The following is a 19,968-nucleotide window of genomic DNA, read 5'->3' as shown; positions in this document are numbered from 1 at the left end:
ATCCTTTAGAATATTATACTGGGCAGTGTCGAGGGACGTTTGTGAGCAAGATGGGAGCAATGCTGGGGCTCTTTTAGGAGGCATCAGAATCGTTCAAGCTAGGGATAATGAGAACCCTAACCAGAGGATGTGAGAATGAGAGGGAACTAGTGGAGTCCAATTTACATGGATTACATCACTTCCACAGGACTTGGTGATTGGTTACTTATTATCGGGGGCGGGGGTGTAGTTGGAGGGTTTGAAGGAAAATGCAGAGTCTAGGTTAACTCCCAGTGGAAATGCTCCATTGGCAGTTAGGTAAGTGGATTTAAAGCCAGGAAGGTAGTGGGAGCTGGATGCATGATTAAGTGTCGTCAGATTGAAGTTGTATGTGTAGCATTTCAAACACAAAATGGCAGTGCGGAGAACTCCTTATAGGATAACCTTAGTTCTCTCATTTCTGAGTATTTGAGGTCACCTCACCAGAGTTCCTATGCACTAGAGAAAACCAGCTGATTCACCCTCAAAATCTCCCACACTGACATCACTTTCACTCTTAACTTGGAGAATCCTGAAACTTGGTATCAGCTTGCTTTGAGTGCATTCACCTCAGGGTCAAGTCGTATTCACTGGTTAAAGAACGTGATGTCTAAAACCGGGGATTTCGGTTACTCTTTGCTAATGGGAACATAACTGCTGTCCAGTACAGAATGCTTGTATTGGCACAGCCAGTGCCAAAAATGTGATTGGAAGCTTGTATTGGCACAGCCAGTGCCAAAAATGTGATTGCACGCTAAACATGGCACCCAGACAGGGACGTTCCTGAGGTTAGAGGAATCAGTTTGCCTTGATAACACTAAGCTAAATAGATGACTATATTTCACCAAAGGGGCTCGTCCTTCTCAGGTGAGAAATATTTGAAGCCTGTAGGCTAGACCCCAGTCTACACGATAGCTACAAAAGGCAACTATGAGTGAGGGCATCGACAGGTTTTAATTGCTGGAGTCCCTAGCACTTCCTTATCTCCTGACCACAGAGGCCAAGTGTCTGTTCCACTCCTGGAAACCAAAGATGTTAGTGTTGGAGTGTGGAACATCTTTCATCTGTACCCTTTACTTATGTACTTCATCTGCTGAATCCTGAGGTCATAGGAGCTTACAGCTCCTTCTCTGAAGGTTAATCTCATTCCCCGTTTACTTGTGGGGGTGGAGGGCCCCATTACAGTAGTCACATACTAACAAAAGTGGATATGGATTAGGTGGCTTACAGCAAGAAGAAGATAGATAAAAAAGCCCTGGGAAAGATTAAACTAACAGAGATTAGTTTCTACAATTACCACTTAAGGCAGCCAACTGCTTTGACTTGCAAATCATATTGTAGGTTGGTTTCTTGGATGAAGAAACTTTATAATTATAGCCTATAGAAGCTGTAGACCAGGAAGAGAAAAAACTTCATGGGGTTGTAGGGAAGGAAAACTAATTTTCCTTCTACTCTTCTGAATTCTTAGTGGAGACCCTCATAATAAAAGACAAAGTAATAAAAACAGAAGTTTATTAGCACATATACCTCATGGATGCATGGGAGATACCCAGGGAAGAATGAGTAACTCTCTGAAAATCCCTGGAATTCAGGATTAAATACCATCCCAATAGGGAAAGGGGAGCAGGGATGTAGGCCTCTTAGGGGAGAGTGAATGATTTTTAGGAAAGATTGAGGGCACCCTTAGAAGAACAAATGGGGAATATGATAATTTGTGAGAAAATCTGTCCTGGGTGTGATGCCCTCTTCTAGTCTCCTCTTCTGTGACAAGCGTCCATCTTCTCTGGTTGATGAAACTCTTGGAAAGGAGACTTACTGAGTTCCTTTTAGAGGATCTGTCTTAAAGCAGATGAGGGGAGCTCAGACAAAGCCTCTGTTCGCATTTGCTGTTTTTCAGATTTCTTCAGTTCAAGATATTCAAAATATTGACGTGGCATATTGTTGGGGTGGCCTATTTGGGGGTGGCATGTCCTCCTACCTTCAGCACAATGTGGATTAGAGTACCTATGGTCATTGGCATACCTTTGATGCTGTATTCATCTTGTTTTCTTACAGTGGGGGTCCCAGCCTTGGGCTGGACATTGGTTTACCAACAAGAGGTAAGACCGAATAAAGCCACTTGCTTGAATCTAGAGAGAAAATTCTGTACATCTCTTCCTATATTCTTCCTAAGAATACATTCCTTTCCATCCCATAGTTCCTCGTTAGGCCTTTGGCTTTAAATTAGGTGTCAGGATGGCTGCATGAGAACCAGTTAGAGAATTGTTTAAAACACAAATTCCACTGTACATTCTTATTCCCAGGATGGTGTTAAAAGCATACACACATGCATGCAGTTGGGTAGGGCTGCCAATATCATTGTCCTGGACAAAAACTTTTGACAATTTCTCATAGAATGCATCTAGCAATCTCCTAGTAGTGAGTTTCCTGAGGGTGAAGTCTATAAATTCCTCATCCTGAAAACAATACAGAGCCTTTCATAAAATAGACCGTGTATCCATATTTAGAGAGTTTCATACCATGAATGAGGAAAAAGCTTTGGTAAAGTTGAGTTTCTCTTTTACAAATCCCTTCTGGTATGGATGGCTACATTTACTCAGTTTCTATAAGCTCAGAGGGTCTTTTATTTTTCATACTATAGTAGGAGAATTAATTAAAATTTTCCATTTTTAAGAGTTTATTATGATTCATGCACTAGAATAAAAGATTTGCATACACTGTTCCATTTAATTCTTTCAATAGTTCCGTGAGGTGGTGAAGATCTCTCCAAGTTGCAGTTAGTAAACTAAGGATCTGGAATTTTAAGAGATTTACCCAGTCATATGTAGGTCTTCAGTATTGGAGCTGGAATTTGAATGCAGTTTGTTTTGATTCCAAAACCTGTGCTCAGTGAAGTTACTGGTTTTATCTTTCCTGTTTTTTGTCATGCTTTGTTTGTTATTGTGCTTAGTGATTAAATATCAGTATATTAAAAAGCGGGGGGAGGGGGGGCAGGACGACTGGGTGGTCCAGTCGGTTAAGCATCCAACTCTTGGTTTTGGCTCAGGTTGTGATCTCAGGGTCCTGAGATTGAGCCCCCTGTCAGGCTCCATGCTCACTGAAGAATCTACTTGAGATTCTCTCTCCCTCTCTTTCTGCCCCCTCCCTACACACTCACACACGCACACATGTGTACACTCTCTCTCTAAACAAATAACTCTTAAAAACAAAAATAGTAAAATGTCTTTTCCATTTCTTAACAGTTTCTCAAAGGAAGAACAGAATTTTCTAAGAGTTTGGTAAAACATGCATGCTCCTTTTTTTTTTCTGGCAAATTGTACACAATCACAATCAAATGATAGCTTTTTATTACTTTTAACCACAATTTTAGAAAAATGTGAACCCAGGATAGGAAGCAAAAGCCATACCACAGTTGGAAAGGCACTGGTCAGAGAATGCCTGGTGAGTTTTGGGATATGACGTGTTTTCTGCATTGCTTATAGAATGTTGGAAGCTGCTGTGCTCCCGCTGGCTTGCTTTCTCACATGTCCCCAAAGGGTGAAAAGTAAGAGGCCTTGTTTCTCTCTCTTTTTAAAAATGTCCCTGTAAATTATAACACCCTGCCTAGGAAAGTCACCGGGTAAATGATGGTGGTGGTGGTGGGGGGGTGGATTCTGTTTGCTAACTTCTGCGAAATCGCGGGGTATCATTTGGTGGTCAGCACACTGACCCCAGGCCCCCTACACGGTTGTCATAGTGTTCTCAGCCAGTATGAAGAACCTGGTGGTGATGATAAAATGTCATGATCAGAGCGCAAATAAATCTGGGTATAGAACTCTATAATATGTCACGGAGATATTGGTGGATATAATAAAAAGCAACACTTTGTATTCTTTATTCTTGGTGCCACTCAGAAAACCTGTTCTGTTACAGAATCGAAACTAGGAGAAATTTTTTTTTTAGCCAGAGGAATGCTCCTTTTAAATATATGTCTTTCCTACGACAAAGTTGCTGATGGATAGCTATGTTGGTATCGTTTGTGAATCTTGCATTGGGAAGGATGATTCTCTGCTTTTCCCTATAAAGCAAAACCTTTGATGTAGTCAGCAGTCAACTCCTGGAGAACAGGGACCATGCCCTAAATATTTCTTGCATCTCTAATACTGAGCCTAGAAATGGCGCATAGTAGGTGTTTGCCACTTGGCTCAATTTTATAGCAGGCTGGCCATCACTTTGAGCTGCTGTCACCATGTATAGCTGTGCTCTTAATCCATTTACAGGCTCTCTGAGTATTCTGTACGACCCATGTGGCCAACCCACAGGCCCTGTCTGCACCTCTAAGTTCTGATTGGTTAGCTAAACAAACGTTGGTTACCGATTAAGACACAGACTGTGACTAGGATGATGGGATAGAAAACCTTTACTCAAGTTGCTGTCGGGTTTTTGGATGAAAGGGTTAAAATTCAGACTGATCTTGAATATAATAGACACAAACAAGCAGAATTAAGACCATTAGGGAGGTATAACTTCTGGAAAACTAAATATAACATGGGGACTGTATATATGTGAGTTTGGTGGTGGGGAGAGGAGGGACTCATTGTGAGTCAGCAACACACTGCTTTATCTTCTTAATTATTGGGCACACATTGCCAGTTACCCACAGGAGCATAACATGTGGGAACTGCTGGGTAGCATTTCCAAAATACTTAGCATTAGTCAGATACTTTTTTTTTTTTTTTTAAGAATTCTGTGTCCACTCTGGCTGAAGAGAAATGTGGAGAATTTGTCAAGGGTCCAGAACATGGCAACTATATACAGAGGAGTGCTGGGAAATAGGACCCACTGAAAGAGGCTAATAAATAAGGAATAATTATTTAGCGTGATCCAGAGCAGCTAATGGGTGATGAAATTAATGGTCTTCTCTTGCATGTAGGGTTATTATGTAGAAGATGATATAATTATTTCCACTGTGAATAGAATTAGGGAAATGGATTTACATTAGAGTTAAAGGAGATTTTGAAGGAGCATAAGGAACTTTGTGACTCTAAGGATTGTTGGGTAGTAGAAAGTCTTCTCAACTGGAAATGTGAAATCATGTTTCTTACGGAATAGGAATGGGGGTGGGTACTGCTCGCCAGTTACCCTTAGGTGCAACTGGGGTAGAGATTGACGAACGTTCCCGGTAACATTTCGTGCTGTTTATCTCACACTGTATTTGACATTTTCAGCGAGTACATCAGTATTCCCTTCTTGTTTGTATTTTTCATAGTTAATACAAGTGGGAAGACATTGCTTCTAATGATTCTGCAGTGCATTTCAAGTAAGGGAGAGATTTTAAACGACAAATTGAACATTACTTCACCTGCAAATCAACTTGCCATTTACTGTTACAGGAACCTCACCATATTGTCAATTCAACTTGCCTTTTCTTTTTCTTCTTTAGGAAACTCGCTGTGTGCCCTCCTCAGTTTTCTACAATGAGTGCCAAGTCTGCCATCAGCAAAGAAATTTTTGCACCTCTTGATGAAAGGATGCTGGGAGCTGTCCAAGTTAAGAGGAGGACAAAGAAAAAGATTCCTTTCTTGGCAACCGGGGGTCAAGGAGAATATTTAACGTATATCTGCCTGTCAGGTAATGAAAACCAGACATTGATACTATTAAAACAGCTTCATTTGAAACATACAATTCTCAGGTGCCCAAGAGGGTCATATACCCAGCTTTTGTACACATCCACTCTCCCACTCCCGTTTCCTGTTTCTCTGTTGTCTTCTCTGGTCCTTATTTACTAGTGGCACCTCTGCTTTGGAGGTTGCTTTGCATGGGAAAGGTTAACGAAGTTCAATTCTAAGTGTATTTTCCAGTTCATTGGTTGCTTCTGCTTAGGGTTTGACAGACACATTTGTTCATCCATACTTTCCTTCACGAAGGCGTTGACAGAAAGTGCGTTCTCCTCTAGGATTTTTTGTCTTAGGCTAATTCCTGGTCTTTGGGTAATTGTCATTACTAACAGCCTGAGTTTCATTGGCTTTCTTTTTCTTAACAGTTGCCAGTAATCAGTAATAGTTTGTCTCAAGATAAATATCGACACCTTATGGAAAACGAGACTGTAGAGACAGCTCCCAAATCATTGCTTTGCCTGACAGCTGTTCCTTGTCAGGAAGAGGCATCTGTTCTATTAAGCTTAGAATTTTGTTGGATTATTTTTTCCTCTTTCTGCTTGTGATTGTAAATGTGTGGGATTTACTGTGGCTTCATACCAAGTTTTGGAGATAAAATTTGGATAAGTTTTCCATGGAGTTGTGGTGATACTAATCTGAATACCTGGGGCATTTGTAACAGATCTGATGATAGTTCTTGTAACTGGGCAATGGAAGAATTAAGCTTACCTTAATTCATCTTTTCTTCCTTCCTTCAGTTGTGGCTTGGAAATAAAACTTTAGTTTTGGACACGTTTTTAGATTTAAAAAAAAAATAAGTTTCTTTTTTTTAATAATTTTTTATTATGTTATGTTAGTCACCATACAGTATATCCTTAGTTTTTGATATAGTGTTCCATGATTCATTATTTGTGTATAACACCCAGTGCACCGTGCAATATGTGCCCTCCTTAATACCCGTCACCAGCCTATCCCAGTCCCCCACTCACCTACCCTCTGAAGCCCTCAGTTTGTTTCCCAGAGTCCATAGTCTCTCGTGGTTCATTCCCCCTTCTATTTACCCCCCCTTCATTCTTCCCTTCCTTCTCCTACTGATCTCCCTGCTATTTCTTATGTTCCACAAATGAGTGAAAACATACAATTGTCTTTCTCTGCTTGACTTATTTCACTTAACATAATCTCCTCCAGTCCCATCCGTGTTGCTGCAAATGTTGGGTAATCGTTCTTTCTGATGGCTGAGTAATATTCCATTGTATATATGGACCACAGCTTCTTAATCCAGTCATCTGTTGAAGGGCATCTTGGCTCCTTCCACAATTTAGCTATTATGGACAATGCTGCTATGAACATTGGGGTGCATATGGCCCTTCTCTTCACTACGTCTGTATCTTGGGGTAAATACCCAGTAGTGCAATTGCTGGATCATAGGGTAGCTCAATTTTTAACTTTTTAAGGGACCTCCACACTGTTTTCCAAAGTGGCTATACAACTTGCATTCCCACCAACAGTGTAAGAGGGATCCCCTTTCTCCACATCCTCTCCAATGTTTGTTGCTTCCTGCCTTGTCAATTTTTGCCATTCTAACTGACATAAGGTGGTATCTCAATGTGGTTTTGATTTGAATTTCCCTGATGGCTAATGATTTTGAACATTTTTTCATGTGTCTGTTAGCCATTTGTATGTCTTCATTGGAAAACTGTTCATATCTTCTGCCCATTTTTTGATTTGATTATTTGTTTCTCGTGTATTGAGTTTGAGAAGTTCTTTGTAGATCTTGGATACCAGTCTTTTTTCTGTAGCATCATTTGCAAATATCTTCTCCATTCCGTGGGCTGCCTCTTAGTTTTTTTGACTGTTTCCTTGGCTGTGCAGAAGCTTTTTATCTTGATGAAGTCCCACAAGTTCATTTTTTCTTTTGTTTCTCTTGCCTTTGGAGATGTGTAAAAAAAAAAGTTTCTGATCATTTTTAAGAATTCATTTCAGTGTGTAGATAGGTTTTTTCCAGAAAGAATATGTAAAGGTTAAAGAAAAGAAGAAGAATACGTAAAGATAATGATAAGACTGTATCTTAGTTTATAATAAAATGATAACATAATCTTTTAGAGAGAATGTATTTTCAGTGGTTAGGAGAAAGCTTTTATTTAAATGAGTGTGGGAGAATTGACCTTGAAATATTGGTCTGTCTTTCTGAATTCCAAATAAGGATTAGATTAGTAAAATTTAGTTATAATTGGAGGACATTTGCATTCCTTTAGCATGCTGGGGAGTGCTTGACATATAATAGGGCCTCAGTTAATATCTAATGACTAAGTGAAAGAAAAAAGTAGCCTTTCCTGATTACCTTTCTAGTATTTTGTTAATGAGATTCAGGTCTTACAAATATCTTCATATTCTTACGTTTCAATTCCAGAGTTTTGCTTGCGCCAATAATGAATGCATTACAATAAATTTTTTTGTGTGTTTGGGTTGAGCTGAACATGAGCTGAGTAGTGACACATAGTCACTCTAATTTTATTAATTTTTATTTGGTCTATGTTTCATTGAGATTTCTTGAAGATGGGTAGTTGAAGAAAAGGTGGAATGGTCTAGAAGTCCCTGGAGTTTTGCCTGGTACATACCTCTAACTGGAAAAGACGGCGGTTCTGTTTGCATGTGAGGCATATGCTGCTGTCAGCCTATTTCTGATCATGAAGTCTGCAAGAGTGAAACAGGGACTCTGCCTGCCTGTCTCAATGAAATAGCAGAGCCATTTTCCCTGCCACGGGAGAGCTTGACCTGGACTCGTCCAATAACTGCATTTCCCTTGCCGATTTCCCTGACTTTAGGCTTAAAGTTTGAAACTATGAGAATTGCTTTTTTCAGAATTCCATTCTAATGGAGGAAAATAGTTTGTTCTGATAGTCTTTCTCCGTTTCATGGATTTGAATTGCGAGAGGCCAGGTTGGTAAAGTAGATCTGACATTTAAGCAGGTGGTTTAATGGAAGTTGGGGCAGGAGGAGGCCAGGCCAACTTTGACCCCCAAGTTTTTTGCAGTTTGATTTTTCTTCTCATCGAGAAGGGAGCAACCTTCTTTAACTTCTAACTTACGTGAAGGCATATCGGTGACATCTCTGATAAGGTAATGTTTTAATCCACAGGTAATTAATTACTCAGATATTTATTAAGTACTTTTTGTGTGCTGAGCACTCTAGGTATGGGGCATACAGTTGGGAGAAAAACCCAAGAAGCTTACTTTGTTTGGTGGGGAAGGAGCAGTAGGCATTTATCAACTAGTCACTAAAATAAATACAATTATTAACTGTGAAAAGGCTGAAAAGGCTAAAAAGGAAGAAACGCAGTGATGGGAAAGCAGGTGTGAGGAGAATTTGGCCTGGCTGGAAGAAGCCAGAGCTGTGAGAAAAGTAGAGCGTCCCGGGTTCTGAAAGAGGTGGTGTATGTGCCGGGAACATTCGTGGCAGAGGGAAGGGCAGGCTCATGAAAAGACAGCGCGGGACTTTGAATTGCTCCTTTTCTCCTATTTGGTCTAAGGATGACCTCTTTGTAGCTCAACTCCCGTAGGCGGCTGTGAAGTGGGAGCAAGCCCTGGAATGGGAGCATCCCTCCTGCTGTGAGTGTGAACCACCGAGCTTCCTAGGAGACCAGGCTCTTCCGCTCTTGCGGTTTGCCTGGTGAAAACCAGCTCTCCATTTTGAACGGGCAAAATTGGCTCAAATAAGGGCAATGTCTGCAAATAGTATTTAACCATTTTTCAAACAGCAGAAGGAGTTAAAAAAAAATTTTTTAAAGGGAAGAATATCCCAGCTTTCAAAGCTTGTCAACATACGCATGTAAGCATGGGTGTTTTATATATCCAGTGTCTTACTGATTTTTGTGTGTGTAAATTCCACCCCCCCACCAAGTGTCTGGCAGAATTTAAAATCTGCGAGGTTAAGGCTTGTGATCCTAAGAGTTATTATTTTTGGAGAGAATTTCATATCCTCTGGAGGAATCCAGAAAGATGCTGGAGCAGGGGAAATAAGATGATCTTTCTTGGGTTATTTAGCTGGGATTGTGTAAAGAGAGAAATAATCTCTCCAGTTCATCCATGGAGACTTGGGATAGAATTTTAATGTTTCTCACTGGACTTCCCAAATGGCGTCTTAAATGGTGTGCAGACACTTCCGTACTGACAGGCTTGGGTAGATTTGCATTCTTAAAGCCTGGTTTCCACTTGTTTTTCTTGGCAATGGCTAACATTAGAAAGACTGACAATACCAACCGTTAGCAAGCATGTGGAGCAGTTTGCGCTCTCACACTTTGCTGGTGGGGATGTAAAAAGGGTATAACTGCTTTGGTCAACCGTTTGGCCGTTCTTTGTAAATTTAAACATGCACTTCTGACTCAAAGACTCTATTCCTAGGTATTTACCCAAGAGAAATAAAAGCATGTCCACATAAAGACATGTACATAGAGGTAGATGTCTATTTATAATAACCAATAATCGGAACTCACATGTCCATCGACATGTGAATGAATAAACACATTATATCCTATCTCTTCAGTGAAATGTTCCCTAAGGAATGAATTGCCAGTGCACGCAGCAATTCATAACTCAAAAGCCTTATGTTGTATGAAAAAAAAAAGACTGCATGCTGTACAATTCTATTTATATGAAATTCTAGAATGGACAGAACTTAAGCTGTAGTGACAGAAAGCCCATCAGTGGTCGACAGGGTTGGGGTCGGGGACTGACTGTGAAGGAGCATGCAGGAATTTTTTGCAGTGGTGTAAGTGTTCTGCATGTTGTGGCAGTGGTTACTTGCATGTATACATTTTTCACAGCTCTTCAAACTGCACACTAAAAATGGGTATCTTTTATTATATGTAAATATATTCCACAAAATCGATGAAAAAAAAAAACCTCTTACAGAGTCACTAGCTGGATGATTATAAGAATTTATTGACCTCCTCTAGTTTGGAGGACAGAAACTAACCCTCTCCTTTATACAAATGAGAAGTTATCCTAGGTGGCCTTTTTGAGCCCTCAGACAGAGCAGGCGTGTATCATGTAAACCCGTGTTTGCATCGATCAGATCTAAATGTTGGACTCTTCTAAGTGCCTTATAACATCTGGCACAGTGCCAAGTACAGATAGACTATTCACTGTGCTTAAATAGAAGATGCTATTTAAATTTATGGCTTACTACATACCTGATTATACTTTAGACTTTGAAACTTAGAACTGTTAGCTCATTCAAAGTATAAAGCAAGCCCCACCACAAAAATTTCTACAGTTGGTTGCCCCCTCCATGATATTTGAGTCTATAAAAGTAAACTGGAAAGATGCTAAGAAGTTAAAAATCAGTTTATTTTTATTTTTTATTTTTTAAAGATTTTATTTATTTATTTGACAGAGATAGAGACAGCCCGTGAGAGAGGGAACACAGGGGGAGTGGGAGAGGAAGAAGCAGGCTCATAGCAGAGGAGCCTGATGTGGGGCTCGAACCCATAATACTGGGATCACGCCCTGAGCCGAAGGCAGACGCTTAACCGCTGTGCCACCCAGGCACCCCTAAAAATCAGTTTATTATTAGAGGCCAGTTATCTACTGAACATTCCATAATTTCATGCTTAAGATCTATTTTCCTGATCCTGTTTTAACTCAGTGTATGCAATGTCTAATGCTAGCCTTCACATTCACAAGTGGATAAAAATCTTTCCTTGGCTTCTGCTCATTGTCCGCATAAAAAGAAGCATGAAGAAATTTTAATTTTTGTGATTAATACATTCTTTTACGTATTTTGTTGAAACAAAATCTTAATCTTTTGAAAATGATTTTAGATTTTTAAGGAGCAAAAATTTTTTTATTTAAAAAAATAGTTCTGAATGGTCTTTGGTGAAATAATTTATGTGAATGGATCCCCATGGAAGGTAACGATGTGGGATGGGAGCCTAGAACCTGGCAACACTGCACTTCATCTCAGTGGCTGTCAATCCTAGGTGTCCCTTAGAATCACCCAGAGAACTTTTCAAAATCCAGATTTAGGTGCTACGACCACAGCCCCAGGAGTAGCAGTAAAACTTACTGTATTTGGAAATATAGTGCTGAAGATACTTAAGCTGAGGTTGAGAAGCTTCACTATGTTACAGTTCCACCCTGGGTTGTCTTCCAGGTCAGCTTGACATAATGATACATTCTCGGTACTACATTCTATCCAAAAAATACTTCTTAGTCTCTTTTGTGTTGATTGGCCATGGGTAAAGCTCTGAATTTTTCTGGGCTTCACTTTATTCAACTGACAAGTTCAAAGATTCCTTTGGGTTCTGAGTTTGAGGATTCTGAACTCTTTGGAAGTTTTTTGCCAAATCCTATTCCATGCATGTCATGTAGGGAGAAATTCAGGCTGTTAATAAAACAAATGGGCACTTAAAGCATTGATGAGGGTTTGAGAGCATCCTTTATAGGTGTTATTGGAATTGGGGTAAGCAAAGTTAATTGTCAGCGATCTGGCATAGAAAGAAATTCTTTTTTTTTTTTTTTAAGATTTATTTATTTATTTTAGAAAGTGAGGGGGGGCGGTGGGAGGGGCAGAAGGGAAGGGAGAGAATCTCAGGCATGCTCTGCACTGAGCGCAGAGCACGATGCAGGGCTCAGTCTCACAACCCTGAGATCATGACCTGAGCCAAAATCAAGAATCTGACACTTAACCAACTGAGCCACCCAGAGGCCCCTAGAAAGAAATTATTTTTATCCGCTTTCTAATTCTGACTGGATCTTATCACAAGGTCTCTAAATATTAGAAGAGAGAGAAGGGAAGAATGCAAGACAAATGAAATTTGACCTTGATAGGAATGGTTTATTTAGGGATGGTGAGTTAACTTTCCAAAAGTTCATATCCAGGAAAATGAAAAAATCCACACCAAACTCAGAGGTATATAAATGTATTCACAGGGAAAGAAGAAATACAAAACAACTATAATAATGATATCTATTTATTATTCTTTATTATAGAAGTAGTAAATATTACTGAAACTATGACTCAGAAAATTATGTAGAAAAAATAAAAATCATTCGTCTTGTTTATATTATTTGCTGTAATTCCAGTTAATCCCCACAACGTTCCTATCTATTGGGTGGTATGTCTTCATTTCACAGATGAAGGGACCAGTGTTCATCAAAGGTCATGACATCCCAGAGTCGCCATTTTGGGAGTAACAGACTGGGAAATTCATCCAGTCCTTATTACCCCACTGGCCACGCTCCCACTGCCTTAGCGCCTCATTTCCTCTGACTTAGGTCATGAAGGGGGTGTGGTTTAGAGAAGGAGATGTTCGAAGGAGTAGATTCCTCCCTAACCCTTCAAAACTGATAAGACATTGAACAGTTTTGACCTACACTGTGTCTTGTTATCATTTCAGAGGTTATTGACTAATAGACTCTCCTACATTTGTAATATGCATCAGGGTAAGCCTTTTCTGTGTTTATTAGAGAGATTTGGCATATAAATCCAGCCATAAAACTTTAAATCACTCTAGACGACAAGGCAATAAAAAGTTATTTCTACTGCCTTGATCATAATTCTTTCTAGATCCCTTTTTATTTTATAAAAATGCAGTATCCTGTTATGCTTTAGATTGAGAATTTGGCCCTTTTGTGTATGTGCATAGACACGTTTGATGTAAACATTTGTAACAACAATAATCCTTGGCTAGGTGGGGTTAAAAGTAGAGAGAGGGTTTTCTGGAATGTCTTGTGGCCCAGTAGATCCAGCCACCAGTGTCATTTATAAATGACCTTCAGTATAGCACCTGCCATGCACCTATCACTCGATTCAGTGTGCAATACAATTAGGTTGGCACCGAGCCCACCTTCAAATTGGTGATAGTAATAATACTAGTAGTAGTAATGGTATTTATTGAGTTCCTATATCAGTCATGGTTCCTTCTGCTTTACATATGTTACACATACTCATTTAATCCTTACAGCCGTGTTACGAGATAGAAAACAGTACTGTCTTCATCTTGTAGATGAGGAAACTGAGCATATAGGAGTAAGTTATCTTGCCCAAGATCATCAGCTTATGAGTTACCAAACAGGGATTTGAACCCACGTCATTTGGCTGTAGGTCCGTATCCCCTTAGCCACTGTGCCCCCATCCCACAGTAGAATTTTCTGTCCCTCCTTACACAGCTTTAGCGATAAGCATGTCTTGGTATTACTCTGCCTTCCTACAGGCGTAGGCCTTGGTTGGTTTCGGCTGGATGGTGACAATCCTGGACTGCTAAGAAAGCATATCAGAATGACTGTGGCTGTGTTTGACGCTTAGAGAAAATTCGGAGAGGGAAATTCAGGGAAATTCTGAGAGCCTCCTGACAGGAACATTGCCGCTTGAACTTGTTTTGTTCAGTTATGTAATAGAAAAAAGTGGATGTCTGAACATTTTTTAGAGCCTCCTTGGTGGTTCTAGAGCTCTTCCTGTGAAAACTGGTGGTAATAATATTTGAGTCTCCTAAAGCCTTGTGAATAGGACATTCCAAAAATGGATAACTAAACCCTTAACAGGTATTATCTCATGTAATCCGCACAACGGTCTTGTGATGTGGCTTCTGGTTTGCAGACGAGGCTTCACGTGGGTGAGTGCGAGGCTCAGGGCCCCGGGGCTGGAGAGCGTCGGGGCAGGACGCTTGCCTGGGCCCACCTCCCTCCGAAGTGTGCGCGCTTTTTCATTTGTTTTCCAGGACAGGGCTTGGTCTGAGAAACAGAACTCTCCCCTTCCTTAAAAACAATGTGGCAGCGTTCCTTGAGCAAAGCGTTTTAATCTCTGAGGGTTTAGAGGATATGCTGTCAACCACTTGAGCTTTTCTAGTGGTTTAGCACGCCAACGGAGTTTTCTTTTTCCATTCTCTCATGTATGCGTTCCAGTACTAAAGCCAGATGGAAACAAGGGAAAACTCTTGACAGAGGCTGGTGCCAAAACATTTCATTTAAAAAGGAAACTCCATCTGTGTGCTCTTCTCTCACACAGCCCACTGTTGAGAGCAGGAATCTTGCAGCGGATTCACTTATGTTCGCTTTGGTTAATGTTGACTGATGGCAAAGGTAGAGCAAGCCTTGGGCAGGACGATTGCACACTGAGGCAGCTCTCCTTCTGGAACATGGCCAGCAAGCATCTGTGTACGTGGCAGCGGCCGCCGGCCAGGAAGGCAGGTGATCTGAATCCTTGAAGATGCACTCTGGTGGTGGTGATTGTCTGAGCTGCCATGTGTACAAGTTGGTGCTCTTTGCCGTTGAATTGCAAGTTGAACATCATGAGGATTCCATTTGTCAGTCGTGTAGTCAGAGGCACTCGGGGATGCCGCCAGTCACTGCTGCTCCCTGCTTTCTTCTAGCCCAGCCGTACAAAACACAGGCTTCGGGGTAAGACTGACTTAGGGGGAAATACTGGCTGTATGAGCTCTTTGAGACTCAGTTTTCTCATCTGTAAAATGGAAATAATATCTATATCCCCAAGGACTTTTCAAAGATGAACTGAGCTCTATCTGTGTGTCAATAAGGCCTGATACACGGGAGGTCTTCAAGTTTGTGAGCAACATTATTACCTTGTCACTAAGTGGGACATCCACCGGTTCCTGCCATATGAAAGTAATTCATCTGCAGGTTTTTAGAAAACACGTTAATACACGTCTATGGCAGGCTTCTGTGACCCATGTCATTTAAGACACAACCACAGGAAAGCCCAGATTTTTCTTGGCAGTTTCCTCCCTCCCCTTCCATACTTTTTTCCCTTTCCCTCTCAAGCTTGCTTTCCCCTCCCCTCTTTGTCCCATTCCTGCCAGGGAGCTCACCGTCATTCTGGCTCCCGATTTCTTAACCAAGCTTCTCTTAATTCTCTGTGTTCCAAAATTATTCTGCAGCAGTCCCCGCGAAGCTAGAAATGGAGTGGGCAGAGTGGGGGGGGGGGCACATCACACTGGTGTTTCTGAAAGTCTGAAGACTTCCCCTCTGATTTCATGGGTGTTTGTACCTTACTGGGTATACTGGGTGCTGAAGTCATTGCATTCAGGCCTCTTTATCCAACTTTGTGGGGAGTTAGAACTGGCTTAGTTGATGGAGTTCCTGTCCCTGAAATGGGAGATGTTATTTTCCTACACCTATCTTTATGGGATCAAAAGAAAAATGGAAACAAAATAAAACAAAACATTCTCTGGGGTCAGTCAAGTGCACTTTAAGCAAACAGCAGAAGTGGGAGAGGCTGGTACAAACGCCTGTGGACCCAGCTTTTCAGCCCAGATCAGGTTCTTATTTGCCCAAGTCTTTCCTGTTACCCTTCCTTTAAAGAGAGAACAAGCATGAGTGATATTCATCTCCTAGAACCCGTCCCAGTTACAGTCAGGCTACACCATATGCAACATTTTCCACAAGAAACTATAAATAACCCCAAGGACATTGAGCTTTCCAGGTTGTCCAGTACTGGGAAGAATAAATGACCAGTTGGTTACTGTGCTCTAAGCTCGAGCACATCCCTCCCTGGCCTCCCATGTCCTATTCATAATAGCACGTAGCACTGCTGGTTTGTGTGTGTCAGTTTGCTTTCTGTTTACCTCCCCAGACTGCTGGCCCCTAGAGGGTAGGAACCAGGTTGTCGACACCTCTCTGCCCCCAGTGGAATGGATGAAGTGCCAGCTGGGGGGGTGGGGGTGGGCAGGAACACATCAGACAATATTCCACTCTTCTGAGCCTGCACCATGGACACACTTTCTGGGGCAGAGCTCCAGGCTGTGAGCTCACGCTTTTGCTCTGGGTTCTACCAGCTGAAGCTGGTTTGGCCCTTTTTGGTTTTTGTTTTTTCTTGCTGTGGTTCACACTGAGATGCTGCCAGGTGATCTTGTTTTCTCTTGGAATTCATCAGGTTACTGAGCAAGAGTTTTTATTCTACCCATCAGCCCCGTTACTAAGCAGAAAATACGGATTTCCCTGATTTATTCAGACTCTTAGAATCATCCAGAATGAGCAATTTATAAATGCTTCCATTGTAACGTACAGTGGGAAAGCTGTTATCTCAAATTGTGAAGTATCTGAGTGTTTCTCCTGAAGAAAGTTCTTAGTACAGAAGAATAAATGACCATTTAATGGCATTGAATATATCAAAACTTTCCCTGAATGCTCTTTCCCCACAGGAATCATTTTCAGTTCTATATTTCCTTAAAAAGGTCTTTCAGGGAAAAAATGGAAACTCTGGTTTTATTAAAACTCTCTCTCAGAATATTCATACTGCCCTCCCCGCACACACATACCCTTTTAACTCGGATTGTGTTTCGTCCACCACACGTGGATGCCACGTGGCTTAGGTTATAGACCCCGTGCCTAACTGCATTTCGATGTCTGTGTTCAGTTTCACAGATTATGCTGCTCTCAGGAGGGGGCTTGGCAGATGGGTCTGAGATCATAAGCCTTGAGGCCTTGAGGTCTGAGTTCTCATTTTCATAAAAGGAAGCAATAGAATTGAGAATGGACCTCTCTGGTTTCCAGCTAATAGGAGAGAGCGGCAGTTACATAAGCATGTTTCTCTGGTCAGAATCCTTTCCATCTTGCAGGTAGGTAAGATCATTGGGGATCCACGACCGTTTATTTCTCCCAGTAAATGTACATGTGTTATCAGGAACATAGAAAGTGCCACTGACAAAAAGAACGAACAATAGGAAAAATCATGTAAAAATCATGATTTTGGCTTTTCAGCTTCTTGTTTTTTAGTACTCTTCCCCTCCGTTGTACTCTATTTTGTCCTCTCTTTTTCATTTAACACAATAACAAAAATTTTTATTATCCACTCTTTGTAAAGGTAATTAATGGATTTTTGAGTACCATAGAGTATCCATTTTTTCTGTTGCTAGATGTTTTGTTTTTTACCATGTTCACAGACATCAGGAACTTGGTTTTCCCGTTTTTGTTTTTTGTTTTTTTTTTTGGTAATACCTATCCGACAGGTGAGGACACTGAGAATCACACAGGTTACTTGTTAAAGGAAACATGCGCATTGCCCGTGAGCAGTGGGTGAGGCTGGAACCCTGGCACTGTGCGCTTTGTGCAGGGCTCTGCCGTGGGCCCGCGGGAGCTGATTTCAAAAGCCATGTCAGCCAGAACGCCTTAAAAGTAAAACACTCTATTACGCTTTGTGCACTTCACGACCAGTTAATCATCCCCATGATATTTCACAAAGTTCTAGATCAAGTTCTCTTTGAGGTACATGTGACGCCTGCTTCCATTAGGGTTAGGGCATTATTTCTATTCCCTGTGTATCTGCAGGTCTCCACAAGTGTCTGTGTGTGTAAGAAGGTCTATGTCTTACCTAGAGTCAGCCCTTATGCTCCTGGAAAGAGGAGTTCTTCCTCTTTCTGGTCTGGTTCACTTACATATCCATTAGCCGTCTACTATTGTATTGCTGTTAGATAAGGAATGCGGGAAGTGGTGAATGTCAAACAAACATACGCATACTGTTTTTCTAGGTCAGTGCATTTAAGTAATGATTCACATCTGGCATTATATCAGCTCCAACATTTGGACCTACCAAGCAAACAGGCTGAGGGAAATTAACTTCTTAGGAAGTTTCTTTTAGAACTCTAGAATTTTATATCTAGAAGAATCTTTAGTCATTCCCAAATCAAACACCGATGTTCACACGAAAAATGAGGCCCACAGCGGTGGATGGCTTTCTTGACATCATAGAGCAACTACAGTAAGGCAAAGGAAGGAGAACAACGGGTTCAGATCTTCTTGCCAGTTTGGTTTTTGACCTTGGAACAGACTCTGAAGTGGGTTGGATGAGAAAGAGATGGGATTAGTGGTTAAGCTGAATTTGAGGCTAGATCTCCGTGCTATTCCTTTTCACGTGTCTCTGCAGGAGCAATTTGTACCACTCACTGCTGGGAAGAGCCTCTTGGCTGCTAATCACCCAAGTGGCTGTGTCTCTTCTAGGGTTTGAGTGTTGCAAGAAACTGGGCGTGGGCTCAGCTGTAAAGGCTAAGTGTTTACTCTTACGCCCCTTCTCTGTTACTTCCTCTGGGCATGCAGATCCATAAAGTGGAGAGTGCCCAGTGAGAGTGTTTGAGGGGAAAGACCAAAGTGCCTTTGTCTCTAAAGGTACTGCACCACCCGATCCACTGGGTTAAGAGACAAAAACAATAGCATTTTTATTTAAAATGTAATTGTTTTTGAATTTATGTATTCAAGCATGCTTTGGAATCACCATAATATTTTAGACCAGTAGTCGAAGTGTATAATGTACAAATATGCGTATATTGGCAGTTAATACTCAGAAATTTTTTATTGAGAGGATGCATAGTTAAAAATGGTTGGTGAGAGGCGCCTGGGTGGCGCAGTCGTTAAGCATCTGCCTTCAGCTCAGGGCGTGATCCCAGCGTTCTGAGATCGAGCCCCACATCAGGCTCCTCTGCTGGGAGCCTGCTTCTTCCTCTCCCACTCGCCCTGCTTGTGTTCCCTCTCTCGCTGGCTGTCTCTGCCAAATAAATAAATAAAATCTTTTAAAAAAATAATAAAAATAAATAAATAAATAAATAAATAAATAAATAAATAAATAAATAACGGTTGGCGAGCCCTAGCTAGAGCCCTGGGGGATGGAAACCTTTGCTACAGTAATAATAGCTTCTCACCAATGGACTGTAATCTGTTCTAAAATCTCTGGCTTTTAGAGCTGGTTGCCCAAAGTAGTGAGCGTAGAACTGCCCTTGGAAATCAACCTCAGCCCACACTCCCTGCCCCCAACCCACCCCTCATGATGCCATGGCTTTCTGCAAGGTCAAGAGCCAGCCACCTGCTGTGTGAACTAAATGTCCTAAATGTTGTCACAGTGCTTAGCACCTGGTAGTTCCAAGTGATGGGCTCTCCTTTTGGAGCCTGAAATCCAGTTGAAACAGTTATTTGTTTCAGTTTTAATATTAGGTTTGATTGGGACTGGATGTAAAAGTCGGTGACTTGCTTTTAGTCCACTGCCATCAGGTCGGGCCTGGTTTATTTAGTTCTGAAGCTTCTTGGCCTTTTGTACTGTTTAAAACAGGGAAACTAACATTTCCTTTCTGGACCTGACATTTATTGATGCATCCAGGGGAGCCTCATTCTTTGCTGATATAGCAAAGTCCCTGGTTCCCCTATGAGCAGTTCTGTTGCAGCTAGTGCATTTCCTTTTTTTGTACATAAGTACTTTTCTTTGTCAGTGGTTATATTTCATATGTCAGCGTCATAGAGACCATTTACTTATAGCACGGCTATGCCAGCCTTCTTTGGGAATGAAATTTTTTGAACTTAAATTCAAATACTGT

At 41.2% G+C, this 19,968-nt stretch overlaps 1 protein-coding gene across 4 annotated transcripts in view; it reads left to right on the top strand.

Moving 5' to 3' along the window:
* Nucleotides 1–19,968, top strand: part of STXBP6 (syntaxin binding protein 6) — a 259,189-nt gene that overhangs the window by 72,344 nt on the left and 166,877 nt on the right. For all 4 annotated transcript variants that reach the window (XM_034648693.1, XM_034648695.1, XM_034648696.1 and 1 more), the window contains one exon: nt 5,441–5,628. In XM_034648693.1, coding sequence (XP_034504584.1) covers nt 5,475–5,628 — 154 coding nt within the window. In that variant the 5' untranslated portion in view covers nt 5,441–5,474. The remainder of the gene's footprint in view (nt 1–5,440; nt 5,629–19,968) is intronic.

Source organism: Ailuropoda melanoleuca, chromosome 20, assembly GCF_002007445.2.
Source record: "Ailuropoda melanoleuca isolate Jingjing chromosome 20, ASM200744v2, whole genome shotgun sequence".
Classification (NCBI taxonomy): Eukaryota; Metazoa; Chordata; class Mammalia; order Carnivora; family Ursidae; genus Ailuropoda; species Ailuropoda melanoleuca.
The sequence above is the reverse complement of the archived record's forward strand: the minus strand, read 5'-3'. Positions and strand labels throughout refer to the sequence as shown.